Raw genomic sequence first — 14,594 nt, forward strand, 5'->3', positions numbered from 1 at the left:
GAAAATGGTAGATGATACATATCTGAGAAAATTGGGAAAGAGAGGAACCCTGGCAATTGGTTTGATATGGCATGGCACTACGACAATCTTCTTGTGAGACTAAGGAACTGTGATCAAATTTATTCATTTCAATCATGTTTCTTTATAAGCACAAGTTAATTTGGGGTTTGGCTATAGATATTTGTCAATTTTTTTAAAGTGTAATTTGACAGAATTGCATATAACTAAGCGAGTGAAAATTGTAAAATTCATTCATACATGCATTCACACACATTTGTATGTATGTTTATCTTTTTATTTGACTCTGTTAGGACTTTGGGAAGGTGGAGTTAGTTAGAATATTAGTTAGTTATAGTGAGTCAGTGAATAAATAAATGGCAGGACTGAAGGGGAGGGAATGTATTGATATCTGTTCATTTGTAGATAGAGCATTAGCTCTTCGTGAAAGGAGAAATCCTTTGTGAAGGAAACCCTTGGAGGAGTTACCTCTCCTTTTCTCTGTTCCTTTTCAATCAAGAAATACCATCTTTCTTTTCTTTATTATTTTTCTAATTTGGGTTCCTATTTCCTAACAGTCTCTTTACCGGATATACTAATGGATAGGCTATTCTTATTTCTTGGTTGCCTTTTCTATGTTTCTTTGCATTTTTATGGAGAATATTTCTTCTTTGTCTCTTTTACATTTTTTTTTTTATAAAAGAAGAGATTTTAGAAATAGGAAGAAATAGCAGCACAAAAACATGGAGGATAAGGAATCCTCAGACCAGATAAAGAAAATGAAAATAAAAAATGAGAAAAAATGTAAATCTAATCACCTTAGAAGATATGCCCAATATCTTCACTTATCTGAAGTATTGATCCCCTCAAATAAACCATGTGCGGAACACCAAAGAGAAGCCATCTGCACAATTATATCCTGAAGAAGATTTAAAGGCAAAGATACATACACCCTTGAAGATACAACCATTCCTTTTCTACTGCACAAACTATAAAATCCTGTACTGCACACCCTTTAGTGAACATGAAGAAACTGATCCAGCAAACTAGGACAAAACCCAAATCTCATGAATAATACTAAAAGAGCTTATTCCAAAGGCAGCTCACAGCTTAACAATGGAGTACTAAGTGAGGTAAAATCTCTGATTTGGAACTGCACGACACACCAAAAAAATAACGAAGATGTAGAAAATCTTATCCTCATTTTTGTAGCCTTTGTTACTTCTCCAGTTTATTCCCTATCTGCTCTTGTACTTGTCTTCTTCCCTATAATAAATTTTCATATCTTCTCTAGAAACAAAAGTTAAATATTTTTTACTGCTGAAATTTCAGTTCCCTTTTTGTCTTTTCTCCAATATTATAGTATTTAGTACATCTTTTACAAAAAAAAGAAAATGTATCTAGTACCTTTTATTAAAATGACTGAAGTATCCAACTATCTATTTTACCTGTGGATTTGCAAAAATATAGGGCAACAATTATTTATGTGATTGTTACTTGTTTTTACCATATTTGATTCTTATTTATTTGAATTTATTTATTCACTTACTGATATTGTAAATGTCACTCCATCTTTTTAAAATCTCAATTCTTTTTTTGTCAAACAGGGTAGATTTTTGCTTGCTGCTGTAAGTGGACGGGTTTTAGCTCGGTCATTTCATTCAGTCCTTCAAGTTGGGTATGAGATGATTGAGCAGGCACTTGTTACTAAAAATGTACGTATTGATGAATACCAACCTGAAATGACATGGAAAAGAATGGAATTCTCTGTTATGTTGGAGCATGTGCAGGCTCATGTTGCACCAACAGATGTTGATCCAGGAGCTGGATTGCAGTGGCTTCCCAAAATTCTCAAAAGCTCTCCAAAAGTAACGCGAACTGGTGCTCTTCTTGAAAGAGTATTTATGCCTTGTAATATGTACTTTCGGTATACAAGGCACAAAGGGGGCACTCCAGAACTGAAGGTGAGTCATTCTGTGCCTGATCTGTTAACTTATAAATGTGTATCTTTCCCCCTTAGTAAATGCATGTGTTCCCCAGATGTCATTTGGCATGGATGTGGTCAATACTCCTTTTTTTGATCTACTGCAGGTGAAGCCCCTGAAGGAACTAACGTTCAATTCTCATGATATAACAGCAACAATGACATCTCGTCAGTTTCAGGTCATGCTGGATGTACTGACCAATCTTCTATTTGCACGCCTGCCAAAGTAAGGACAAGTATACTGTGCTGGCACTCATTCTAAAATTTTTATCTATTTACCGACTCTAAACAAGCATGTATAATGTGATTCACTCCTTACCACTGTACTATTCATCTCCCTTCTGTTTAATATCTATTATTATAGTAATTCTTTATATATTTACACTGTTCATTGGTCTTTGAACTTTAATTGTGTCAATCTAGGAGAGTATAATAGGAAGGAAAAATGAAATAAGCTTCTCTATGAGCTAAAATTAGCTTATGCATAAGCCATTTTATAGAAGCTCTCTCCTATTAATCTCCAAAATAGTTTTATACTTTTAGCTTATGGAGAACTTTATTTTGATATTCCTTTGTATTTTTCTCTCCAAGAAGTGCTTTTGGAGAAGCTTATCCCAACAAATCCATATTTTTTGTGTGTGTATATATATATATTGAAATTTTAAAATTAAACTGCATAAAAAGAATTGGCCAATTTTTAAATATTTAATAATTTAAAAATAATTGGAATATTAGACAATATATAATAATTAAAAATTAATTTTGAACATTCAATAATTAAAAAAAGTATTGATACTTTTTATCTCAACATTGAAAGAGAGGAGAGGGAGGTAGGAGAAAGAAGAGAGAAGAAGAAGGTGGGGGATGAGAGAGAGGAGAGAAAGATTAAAGAGAGAGGATATAGAAAAGAAAGAGGGAGAGATGGAGAGAAAAGGGACAGAAAACATAAAGAGGAGAGAGAGAGGGGAGAGAGAAGGAAGAGATAGAGGGGAAAGAGGAGAGATAAGAGTTAAGAGAGAGAGAAGGGAAAGAGGACAGAGTAAAAGAGAGAGAGAAGAGAGAAAGGGGAAATAGAGAAGGGAGAGAGGGAAGATAGGAGATAGGACTTAGGAGAGATAAAAGATATATAGGTGAGACGAGAGAGAAAATATGAAGAATTTTAAATTCTTACTTTTTTGGTAGAATTTGAAATTCTACAATTTTAAAAACTTTCACAAATACTTGAATTTCAATTTCTTTATAAATTCTCTATCCAAACAAAAAATTCACCCCAAAGCATTATAAGTTCACCTAAAAAAAATGAATTACTCTTAAAATCCCCCATCCAAACACACTATTAACCTTCTTTATTGCAGATGCTTGAAACAATGCCCCATAGAAACAAACTATAAACCTTCTTTATTACAGATACTAACTTGAAACAAATGATTAGATGTTTATTGATGCAGCAATAGTTTTCTTTTAAATTTAATCTTTATTAGTTCTGTGAAAGTATTTATATCAATCTGATGTTTTTATTTCATAGGGTTAGTTTCAATTTAGGTAGTCTATCTAGTTAGTTAATTTATGTGATAATTATCAAGATGTGAATCATGTGCTCTTTTTGGCCCTCAAGAAACTTAAACAAAGTCCAAGATGTTTGATGTATGATATGTTCTTAAAGCTAAATGTGTATTGTACACTATGCAGGCCTCGGAAAAGTAGCTTATCCTTTCCTGCCGAAGATGATGAAGATGTTGAAGAGGAAGCAGATGAGGTGGTACCTGATGGTGTTGAAGAGGTGGAACTTGCAAAAATCAACCTTGAGAAAAAAGAGAGAGAACAAAGGTTGCTTCTTGATGATATTCGAAAATTGTCTCTTTGGTGTGACCTTACTGGAGATCTACATCCAGAAAAGGGAAGTGACTTGTGGATGATATCTGGTGGAAGATCTTTGCTGGTAAAAAAATGAATCTTTTTAACAATCTTTTAATTGATGTGACTGGATAGTTTTATTCAATGTATATATGCTTGTTCCCAAGTATTCTTGTCCTTCTGTTGGCCAAAAAAAGAAATCAGGCAAGTTCTTTAATATAAAAGGAGAAATTTAGTATAAAAAAAAGAAGTATGTGGGAGGACAGAAAGTTAAACCTTCTTTTGAACATTTGTTGGTGACCGTCCCAAATTTTAGAGACAAGCATAATCTTCCAATTCTGTTACCTCTGTACAGCTATGTGCAGTTATTAGGTCCTATGTTTTAGGCCTTGTTTATTCCCTGATACCTGTTGTATTATGTTACTGTTAACTTTTTTGAGGATGAACCAGAGCCAACCATGGTGGCCTTAAAGTCCGGGATCAGAACCTTAAAACTTTTGATACTATGTAGTATATGGAGGAGGAAGGAAGAAGAATAGAGAATAAATTTATTTTAATATTTGTTCATATTCAAACGTCAATGATTTACTGCAAATAAATAGAAAGGAAATAATAGAAGCCCAACTGTAAAAATGCATAATATCAGGGATTTGATTTATTCCCGATTTTAATCCTTGGAATTCTTATTTCCTATCATAATCTGAATTTAACACCCAGATCAAAACTTTCCTTATTTACTGAAGTATTCTCAATAATGTCTGCTCAGTTTAGACAGCATTCCGTCAGAATTTATTGTTCTACTCTTTGGAAACTTTGCTTCCATCTTGATATTGGTTCTTCCCCCTTTTTTAAGGAGTGGAAGTATTAAAAGGTTGAGAGGAAAATAGAGAGAAACTGTATTGGATTCTTAAAAATGAATTCATGGTTTCACACATACAATGGAGGATGAGTTCAGCTATTTTTAAATTAACTGTTAGAGAAACCTAAACCTAACTATCTGTAACTAACTCACTGTGAGTTAGTTACAGTATTGCAGTATTGCAACTGTCAGCTACTGTATTTCACAATTCTCACGAGTAAAATCTCTACTCTAATAGAAAGGATATTTCACTTTCATTAGCATTTGAGGAATCCTAAGCTTTCATGAGTAAATTCATTCTGCTATTGTTTGTGATATAGTTTTGAAATGTATAGATTATTTATGTATATGCATATTTGTGTAGATGACAAATGTGCATACCCAATAACAAATAGTCCAACCCTGGCAGGTCCAGGGACTGAAGAGAGAGCTTGTAATTGCTCAAAAATCTAGAAAGGCAGCATCTGCATCATTAAGGATGGCTTTTCAGAAAGCTGCTCAATTACGACTAACAGAAAAGGAGAAGAACAAAAGTCCTTCCTATGCTATGCGAATATCTCTACAAATTAACAAAGTTGTTTGGAGCATGCTTGTTGATGGTAAATCCTTTGCTGAAGCTGAAATTAATGACATGGTAAGAATTATTTACCAAGCCCATTCTCTCTTAATTCTATGTTTCCTTCCAAAGTTTAGCGAGTCCACCTTAAATTTGCTTCTCACAAAGTATTAACTGCTGTCTCAATATCAGATTTTCTATGTATCAAGTTATTATTGCTTAATATTTGTTAGATACATTCTAAAGTCTCTTGCATTAATGCGAAACAATTTAGTTTATTTTGGAGAAATAATTACTTTTTTTCAGCTTCCAGAGAGAGCTTTTTAAAAATAAGCTGATTATTTCTAGCAAAAAGGTATTCCTAAACCTGGCTGAGGCTCAAAATTTTCCTTGATTAGATGATATAGAAGACATTCTTACACAACCAATGTTTTCCTTCTACGTTAGTAAGCCTTTAAGTGTGTATACAGTATACTTGACTGCTATGGGGACCAAGGAAAAAAATTACATTAGTTTTTGCTAGTTTAGTTGCTCTTTCATGCCCATGTTCCTTTCCTGAGAATGGTGGTTCCTTTCTCACAATTTGTTTTATAGCTTTTGTTGATTTATTTCTTTTTGGTCACAATTTGCTAGATGATACTAATTTGGTTTCCTGTTGCGAAATACTTAGAGATATGACTTTGACCGGGATTACAAGGATGTTGGTGTTGCTCGGTTTACAACAAAATATTTTGTTGTCAGAAACTGCCTGCCTAATGTCAAGTCTGATATGCTTTTGTCAGCATGGACTCCTCCATCTGAATGGGGAAAGTATGTAATTTTTATTGGACTTTCTCTTAATTCATTGGTGCTTATATTGATGTTATGATATTTGTTACTGTGCTGTTCTAACTTCTATCTATGGTTTAAAAACCAGACCAACTAAAGAATTGGGGAAGGTACTGGTTCACAGTTCATGGTTGAATCAACAATAAGCATATATATATTTTTGATATTTATATAATAATTAAGCAATAAAATAATGTAAAATTGTAAAAAGATATAGTAGGTAAATAATAACACACTATACATATATCTCATATATGAGCCTTTGTTTATTTTTTTAGAATAAAATAATTTAAACAGTTCAAACTGGTTTCCTACACTGGTTCTTACCAAGTTCGTGCTGGTTGAATGGTTTTTTGCTCTTCCAATTTTCTGGATAGTCTGCATTGTCCTAATCATTGGTGATGGGTTATGCATACATTTTGTTTTATGTTCTGGTTCAACTCCATCCTTCTCTCTTTCTCTCTCTTCACCCATTTGATAAAAGTATTGTTAGAGTAAATGAAAAGTATCCCAAGGTATCTTGATTTCCATGTGTGTGTCTCAGCCAATCTCTACAGCATCGACCTTGCACTACTGTCCTTGTCCTCAATCTGCTCCCCCTTGGTCAGTTTTGGGTCTTGCATATCCTTCTTCATTTCAGCATCTGATGTCATTTCTCTCCTCTTGCTGACCTGTGGCCCGTTTCACCTCTTTAAACCTTCTAAGGGGTTTCAGGCTGAAATGACCTCATCTTGTTGCTGCTGCTTTATCTTCTTTTCTGCCCTCTATACCTAAAGCCCTATAATTTTAATAATTATAACCATAAGATTTCCCTGTCTGTATACATTATGGCCTAGCAAGCTGCAATTTCTTTTGCATTTGCCATTTTGATGGAGGAAAAGAGGTGTTCAGAAGCTTCATCATTCTTATATCTGACTTACATTTCTCTTTGAATACTTTCCAAAACAAGAGGCTTCTCTTGTCATGAATTGCATGCAACATTTCATGGTTGGATTTACTCTTTTAGCTGAGTTTTATAATGTGCATCTGTCTCGGGGGGAAAGTCTTGTGCTTTTGGACATTTGTTTAGGTGCAGTTATTCCATTTAAAGAATCTAAACCCTAAACTGAGACAAAATCCAATGTGAATTTTATTGAACAGGCTTAATTGCACTTTTTCCACTCAAAAGTTTCACAATGTTGTGAGAGTTTTGACCTTATTTTTATTTTTCTGCAATTTTCCCCCTCAACTTACAAAATATTATGAATTTTGTGCTTGTGTAAAAATATGTGGTGGTTTAAAGCAAAAAACTGCCACAAAATTGTTTTAATTGTGATGGTTTAAAGGAAAAAATTCCACAAAGTTGTCTTAATTGTGATAGTTTTTCTAGGAGGGGGCAAATTTAGTATATTAGAGTATTGTATTTTACTCCTTTTAGTTGTTTACTGTCAGTGACATGTGTCTAAGTTACTGTCACAGTCTGTTAGTTCAGCATAGCTCTCTATCAGGTGTTATTTGGCTTGCTCCGCACTCTTGTAGTTTGTACCCTACATTGTGCTCTTTCTATTGAAAGTAGTATGTTTTGTACTCTTAAAGCAACTATAAATATAGTTACTTACATCATGTAAAATGGCTGAAACATTTTTCGGTATCAATAATATAGATTTTTCTCTCATCTTTATCTTCTACATGCTTACATCTTTATGTTAGTCAGCTAGAGATCTAAGCCTAACTAACTCCAGCTGTCATAAGTGAAAGGCAGCTGGCTAACCGACTCTAATGGGGTGCTGAGTCAGAAGCTAACAAGTAGCTGACTTAGCTGAACTAACAGTCTAATTCAGCAATCACATATGCAAGTAATCAACTGTTCACTTTATATTATCACCATTGCATTTTCTTAACATATATCATTTCATGTATAACCTTAGAATGTATACCTTCCAAAATTTCCAGCTCATTATACTTTAGTATCATTTGAATATGATTACAAGTGTAGTGTTATATAATAAGATAAGTGATACCAATACATGATGGCTGTTAGCTCGTTTATAAAGGGATATCTTTCAACAAAGCTGGCACACAGCTTCCAAAGTCATGCCTGTTCCATTGAATATGAAAATATGTCATAGTTATTTGTGTTATTCAGTGTCTTTTGGCATGAGATTTCCTGCCATCCACATAGACTTTATACAGCAACAGTATGTTTTGGATGCAATTCAAACTCTTCATAGTGGGAAATTCTGCCCCTTGATGACAGTTATATGTTTGTATCTGAAGTAGTTCATTTGGAGGATGGTTATCTGAAGAATTGTGTATATATAATTATTTTGTATACATTTTTATTTTGTATATATAATTATTTTGTATACATTTTTAAAGGGTGAGCAACTGCATATTAAATCCTGCTGTATTTGTATTTCTTACAAGTATCATATTGCATGACTGTCTCCTTTTTAAATTTCTTTTTCAGAAAAGTGATGCTTCGAGTGGATGCACAACAGGGGGCTCCAAAGGATGGAAATTCTCCTCTTGAACTTTTTGAGGTAATCATTTCAATTAGGTTCTTTTGGATCCTTAAACACAGGGAAAATCAGTGCAGAGAAATAGAATTCATTCTTATCCTAAGTGGCTTTCTTTCTTGCTATATTTATTGGTGGTCATTGATTAAAATTGAAACCATGTCATATTTATCTCAAGTAGATCTGAAATAATATAATATTGTCAAGTCAGAATCAGAATGTTTTTGCACACTGATTCCTTCCATATACTGAATATTTGTTAAAAGACATGCCTGGTGGGCACTAGTGTGAGAAGGAATTTAAATGTCCCATACTTTTTAGAGCTGGAAAATTCATATGTCATTACCCTTGTACTTCTAAAGTTTTTGTGGGATTTAATATAGCACATAAGTGGCTTGGTTAGCTGCTATCAACAAAGGTCTTTCCATTAACATGCCTACGATACACCTTTCTTTGAATTTTTAATTTTTTTTTTATTACAATGTGAAGTTCATTTTCATATTGAACATTCAATTGCATGATAGAGTAAATGTAAATATCAAGGACAAGGAGCTATAAAATGTTAAATCTGCATTGTGTTTTCCAGAACCCGAAACTAAACTTGTTATTATCTACGAGCAGTTTGTTTAGAATGTCTATGTTGGTTCAGCTTGTTTCTTACATGAACTTACTTTTCACTGTAGGTAGAAATTTATCCCCTTAAGATCCATTTAACAGAGACAATGTACAGAATGATGTGGGAATATTTCTTCCCAGAAGAAGAACAAGATTCCCAACGTCGACAGGTTAGTTTAGGATTAGAAATCTCATATTATGATGTCTTCAAAAAACAAGGCTAAGTTAGCAGAAAAACCATGTCAGATGTTAAAATAGTTGTTATTTGTACAGGAGGTTTGGAAGGTTTCAACCACTGCAGGTGCAAGGCGTGTAAAGAAAGGTTCACTCCTTGAAGCTTCTGCTTCAAGCAGTCACTCAATAAAAGAGTCTGAGGCCTCATCTAAATCTGGCATATCTGCAATGCTCTTTCCCACAACAAGTCTGCCTTCAGTTCATGTTGACTCAGCTCAAGTGAGTATTTGATAAATTTGTCTAATACATGATTCTCAAGTCAGATTATTAATAATACCAGCAAATGCTAATGTTGGTATGCATTGATGGAGAGCTAGGGTGGAAAAAAGCTTTTTCTTTTCTTATATTCTCCCAATTTATTAATTTTAGATGCTAGATTTCTCAAGGAGTTTCTGAAACCTGTTTGCAGGCATCCAAAACACAAAATGTTAATGCAAACCCTGGTACTGGTACATCTCCTGAGCTGAGAAGGACATCATCTTTTGACAGAAGTTGGGAAGAGACAGTGGCAGAATCTGTAGCTAATGAACTCGTGTTGCAAAGCTTCTCTTCCTCGAAAAATGGCCAATTTCGTTCTACTGAGCAACAAGATGAAGTCACTAAGAATAAAACAAAAGATTCAAAAGGTGTCAAAGGTGGTCGCTCATCTCATGAAGAGAAAAAGGTGGTTAAGTCGCATGAAGAGAAGAGATCTAGGCCACGAAAGATGATGGAGTTTCACAACATCAAAATTAGCCAGGTCGGTTATTTTGGGCCTTTTGGTAAAATTGTTATCTATCATCACTTTTGATGCAATAATTCAAACTTCAGCTAATTGTCATGGACTGTTTCTTGCAGGTTGAGTTATTGGTTACATATGAAGGGCAGAGATTTGTTGTAAATGATCTCAAATTACTGATGGATCAGTTTCATCGAACCGAGTTTACTGGAACTTGGCGAAGACTCTTCTCACGAGTTAAGAAGCACATCATCTGGGGAGTCCTAAAGTCTGTAACTGGAATGCAGGTGAGAATGACTTACAGTTCCCTCTCCTTTCATATTGTTATTAATAGTTATATACAACCTTGCCGATTTCCTTTTTACTCATACCTGCTGTATCTACCGAACACTGCAAATTTATGTGTACATTATAAAACAAACACGCTGTTAAAACTTATAGTAACTTGACAGAATAGAAACTTGAGTGAAATAGTTATTTTTCTGATTTCCTTTAAAATAGGCTTTACCGATCAAGAAAAACACTTTAATAACATAGGTCTATTTGATGGAAACTTTAATTGTTCTTCTAAAATCCTTTGAATGTATTTCTTTTATATGGATCATGCAGGGTAGGAAATTTAAAGACAAAGGTCAGAGTCAGCCCACTGGTGGTGTTCCTGAAATTGATCTTAATTTTAGTGACAATGAAGGCCAGGCAGGAAAGTCTGATCAATATCCAGCATCTTGGCCTAAGCGTCCAAGTGATGGTGCAGGTGATGGATTTGTGACATCCATAAGAGGACTTTTCAATACTCAACGCCGTAAGGCCAAGGCATTTGTGCTCCGAACCATGAGGGGAGAAGCAGAGAATGATTTTCAAGCTGATTGGAGTGAAAGTGATATCGAGTTCTCTCCTTTTGCTCGGCAGCTCACAATTACAAAAGCTAAAAAGCTTATTAGGAGGCACACTAAGAAGTTCCGTTCCCGAGGACAGAAAGGTTGGTTTGTCACTTTAATGCTATGGCTTTTATTGTTTGTCTATGTTAATATTTGTTTCATAGGTGGCTTTTTGTTTTTTGGATTTTGTTTAGAAGAATACATTATTCGAAGGAGAGAAAGTATACCTATGGCAAAAGAATTATTATTAAAAGGATAAAAAATCCCCTATAAAGATCCAAAAAGAAACCAAACTAAAATGGCTCAAGGAAAGGATGCAACAAAGTTGTCTTCTCTCTCTTCATATATAACAACTTCTCTTGACATAAACAATCCTATTCCAAAACTGACATAATCGAAATAGACATTTGTAAGTACTGCCCTTCTCCGAGTAAATACACCAGAGAATGTCAAAAATATCTGCGGACATAAGTTCATACTCCACTCTTGCCAAGAAAACCTCTTTTATTGGTCTTTGGTTCTAAGAAGTCAAGCACCAAACAGTGCAAGGCCCATGCCCAAAACCCAACCCAATGGGAAAGCCTTTGCAAAATCTTCTGAACAGGTGATGAGAAATTGCTTCACAGTGAAAGGAAATACCATGTGTTCACCAAGAATCCCTAAAAATTATTCCATTTAAAATTAGTTACAGTACAAACATATGTGGGCTACTGTTACTGAACTTGGCCTGAATGTATGCCTTGAAAGAAAGAGAAGTTGAGGTCTAAAATTCCATTTGTAATAATTCTGTTATAGTGTACAGCTATTCAAACCGAAGGCTTGCTTTAGATGGAGGTTTGAACTTCAAAATGGGTTTGTTGAGAAGGAACTGCGATGATTAGTAAATTGGTGTTTCTGAATAGGTCTTATAAGGAAGTATACCAAAAAATATTCAAGGACTTAAGTGTCCTTTAGACAAAACTTAGGTGCAGGGCATGCATGGAAACTTTTTATTCTTCAATGAAAATTGAACTTTCATCTCAGTGGCCCACCACACCAACCCTTAATGCATGGATTATCAAGATGAAACTCTAATTTTGATTAATGAACAAAACCAAAAGCACCTATGGTATTGCACATAAGTTTTCCCCCTCTCCTTGCTCAATTGTTAAGAAAGACTAGTAGATTTTAAGTTTTTATGAACTATGTTTTTGTCTTTTAGGTTGTACGCGTTAAGGGATTGTTGTATTTGGATTATGCAATGCTCTTGTTGTTAGAGTAAATAATGTGATGGACCAGATTTAGCTTAAGTTGCTACTTCTCTCCTCACTTTCTTTCGCTTTGTGTGCATTCCCTTTCTCTAAACATGGTTCAGAAGCTATCTAAACCCTTGATACCTCTTCTGCTGAACACTAATGTGCGAAGTTGGGGCTCCTTTTTTTTTCTTCTTTTTTTTCTTCTCCCTCTCCTCTCTCTCTCTCTCGACCAACTCTTTAAGGTTGATTGCTTGAATAAGTAAAAGCATAATGGGTTTCATTAATTTCTCTATTACTTGGTTGGATTACTCGTGATTGCTAACTCATGGTAGTCGCTATATAGTGATTATTTTTAATATGAATAACCTTGTTAAAAGAGTTAGAATGTAGCTGTGTATCCATTTTAAGTATCTAGTGCATATACCAATAAATGATTGTATTAGTTGAAAAAAAAAATGATTTCTTGGTTTTCTAAAATGAAAATATTTTTGATTAAACTAAAATACTCAAAATGACATTTGCATATAATATGACATGGAGGGAACACTTTAGTTGTTTGAATACCCTAACATTCAGATTATACTGGCCTTTTGAATCTAACATTTACAACAAACACATTTTTCTAAACTCCTCGTATGCGCGATACTATTCAAAGCTAGTTTGTTTTTGGTAAGTTTCGTCATTTCCTTTGTTCTTCAAGGCCGTGTTGTGTTTTAATGTTTGGCTTCCTGATATTTTTTATTCTTCTTTGCTAATCTAATCCCTTCTTGTTCATTTGATTACTTGATGAATCCAGGTTCATCTTCTCAACAAAGAGACTCTCTACCATCATCACCACGAGAGACAACTCCATTTGACAGTGATTCTTCAAGTGGATCCTCACCATATGAAGATTTTCATGAATAGAAATGTTTATTGTTATCTAAAGGATTTCTTACTTTTCAGCTGAGCATGACGCACGTTTCATCTAGTCCTTAAATACTCTAAAGGATACACAAAGGTGATAGAATATATTTCTCTATTGAGAAGAACCTCGGTTGAAATCTAGACATCTTGAGCAGAGGGCGCTTGGAATGGAAAGAGAACTTCGAATCGATATTTGGGCAATGCGTGGTTGATGTTGGTTGCTGTTCATAGTATATTTTGTGTGGCAACTTAAGTCATCGGTGAAAAGGGCCTTGCTTTCATCTCGCATCTAACATTTCTATCCAACATCAACCGCACATCTAACATTTTTCTATTCCTTCACAACTACAGTCACCGGTGAAGACAACCTTTGCGTTCATCTCTTACGTCATTTTCGGCTTGTATATTCCTGTAGCTTCTGGTCAATGTGCAATTTTTGGCTTAATTTATTAGAAGTAAAAAAAAAAAAAAAATAGGAGCCTAGAGGGTGATATGATTATGTACATACATTTGATTATATTTTGAAAAAATAGAATAAAAGCAATATCTTCTTCCCTACGGAGATCCTTGTTTAGGATTAAAAAATATTTTTTTATGGACAAAAATCTTCGCACAAAAGAAAGATTATTCTAAACCAAGGGATTTGGCCTACTGGAATTGTGTTAGATCCGTAAGATATAGGAGTGTGTATAAGCATATTCTGCAACGAAAAAAGTACCGAGAAAGGATGATGATTATTTTAGTACGTAAAAATAATAATAAAATACGAATAAAATTGTATAAAAAATAAAAAATATAATGTTTTTTATCAAAGATCTAAGTCATAATAACTTATGTCTCATGTATTTGAACATTAACAATTGTAATGCCCTACACATCCAAAGTTGTCCCGCCTAACCATATCTAACCGATATATGGGTCAAATAACAAGAAAAATCATGCCAAAACAATACAAAGCATTTATATTTATTTCTCAAAGAGAGATTATGAAAAATAAATCTATTGAGCTTCCACTTCATTTATTTTTTGGTGAAAAAATTCACCTCTTTCAATGGAAGATTAGTTCTTCAAAATGTGGACGAATACACTTAAAATGACTAAAACGAATTAAAAAAAATACATGCATGACCAATGTACGATAAAAAATTATTTAATTATAAAAAAGTAAAATATATGGAAAAGTAAATGCAGTTATATTTTATCTTTTATTTCAATTCCAAGTACTTAAATAATCATATTACTACGAAAGTTTTAGCCAAAAATTGATATTTTATCATAACCAGTTTAGATATCCTCCTAAACATGACTTTTAAAACAATTATTAAGAAAGTCAGTATTCTTATAATACATAGATATTCATAATTAAATAACAGTGTAAAACCAAATAAATTGTAATTAAATCCTCATTATAAATATCACATCTTTGTTTTTT

The 14,594-nt window shown here is 33.8% G+C and overlaps 1 protein-coding gene across 3 annotated transcripts in view; it reads left to right on the plus strand.

Annotated features, from left to right (window-relative positions):
• SAB (HYPERSENSITIVE TO PI STARVATION 4) overlaps positions 1-13,720 on the plus strand; it is a 28,864-nt gene extending 15,144 nt beyond the window's left edge. For 2 of the 3 annotated variants that reach the window (XM_020363051.3, XM_020363053.3), the window contains 12 exons: positions 1,605-1,961; positions 2,089-2,207; positions 3,671-3,920; positions 5,104-5,328; positions 5,921-6,060; positions 8,528-8,600; positions 9,260-9,361; positions 9,465-9,644; positions 9,835-10,164; positions 10,263-10,430; positions 10,753-11,122; positions 13,053-13,720. In XM_020363051.3, the coding sequence (XP_020218640.1) occupies positions 1,605-1,961; positions 2,089-2,207; positions 3,671-3,920; positions 5,104-5,328; positions 5,921-6,060; positions 8,528-8,600; positions 9,260-9,361; positions 9,465-9,644; positions 9,835-10,164; positions 10,263-10,430; positions 10,753-11,122; positions 13,053-13,162 (2,424 nt within the window). In that variant the 3' untranslated portion in view covers positions 13,163-13,720. Of the gene's footprint in view, positions 1-1,604; positions 1,962-2,088; positions 2,208-3,670; positions 3,921-5,103; positions 5,329-5,920; positions 6,061-8,527; positions 8,601-9,259; positions 9,362-9,464; positions 9,645-9,834; positions 10,165-10,262; positions 10,431-10,752; positions 11,123-13,052 lie in introns of those variants that run through there. The other variant, XR_014434696.1, reaches the window with a different exon arrangement.
• Positions 13,721-14,594: the final 874 nt, after the last annotated feature.

Source organism: Cajanus cajan, chromosome 6 (genome assembly GCF_000230855.2).
Source record: "Cajanus cajan strain Asha chromosome 6, NIPB_CcT2T_4, whole genome shotgun sequence".
Classification (NCBI taxonomy): Eukaryota; Viridiplantae; Streptophyta; class Magnoliopsida; order Fabales; family Fabaceae; genus Cajanus; species Cajanus cajan.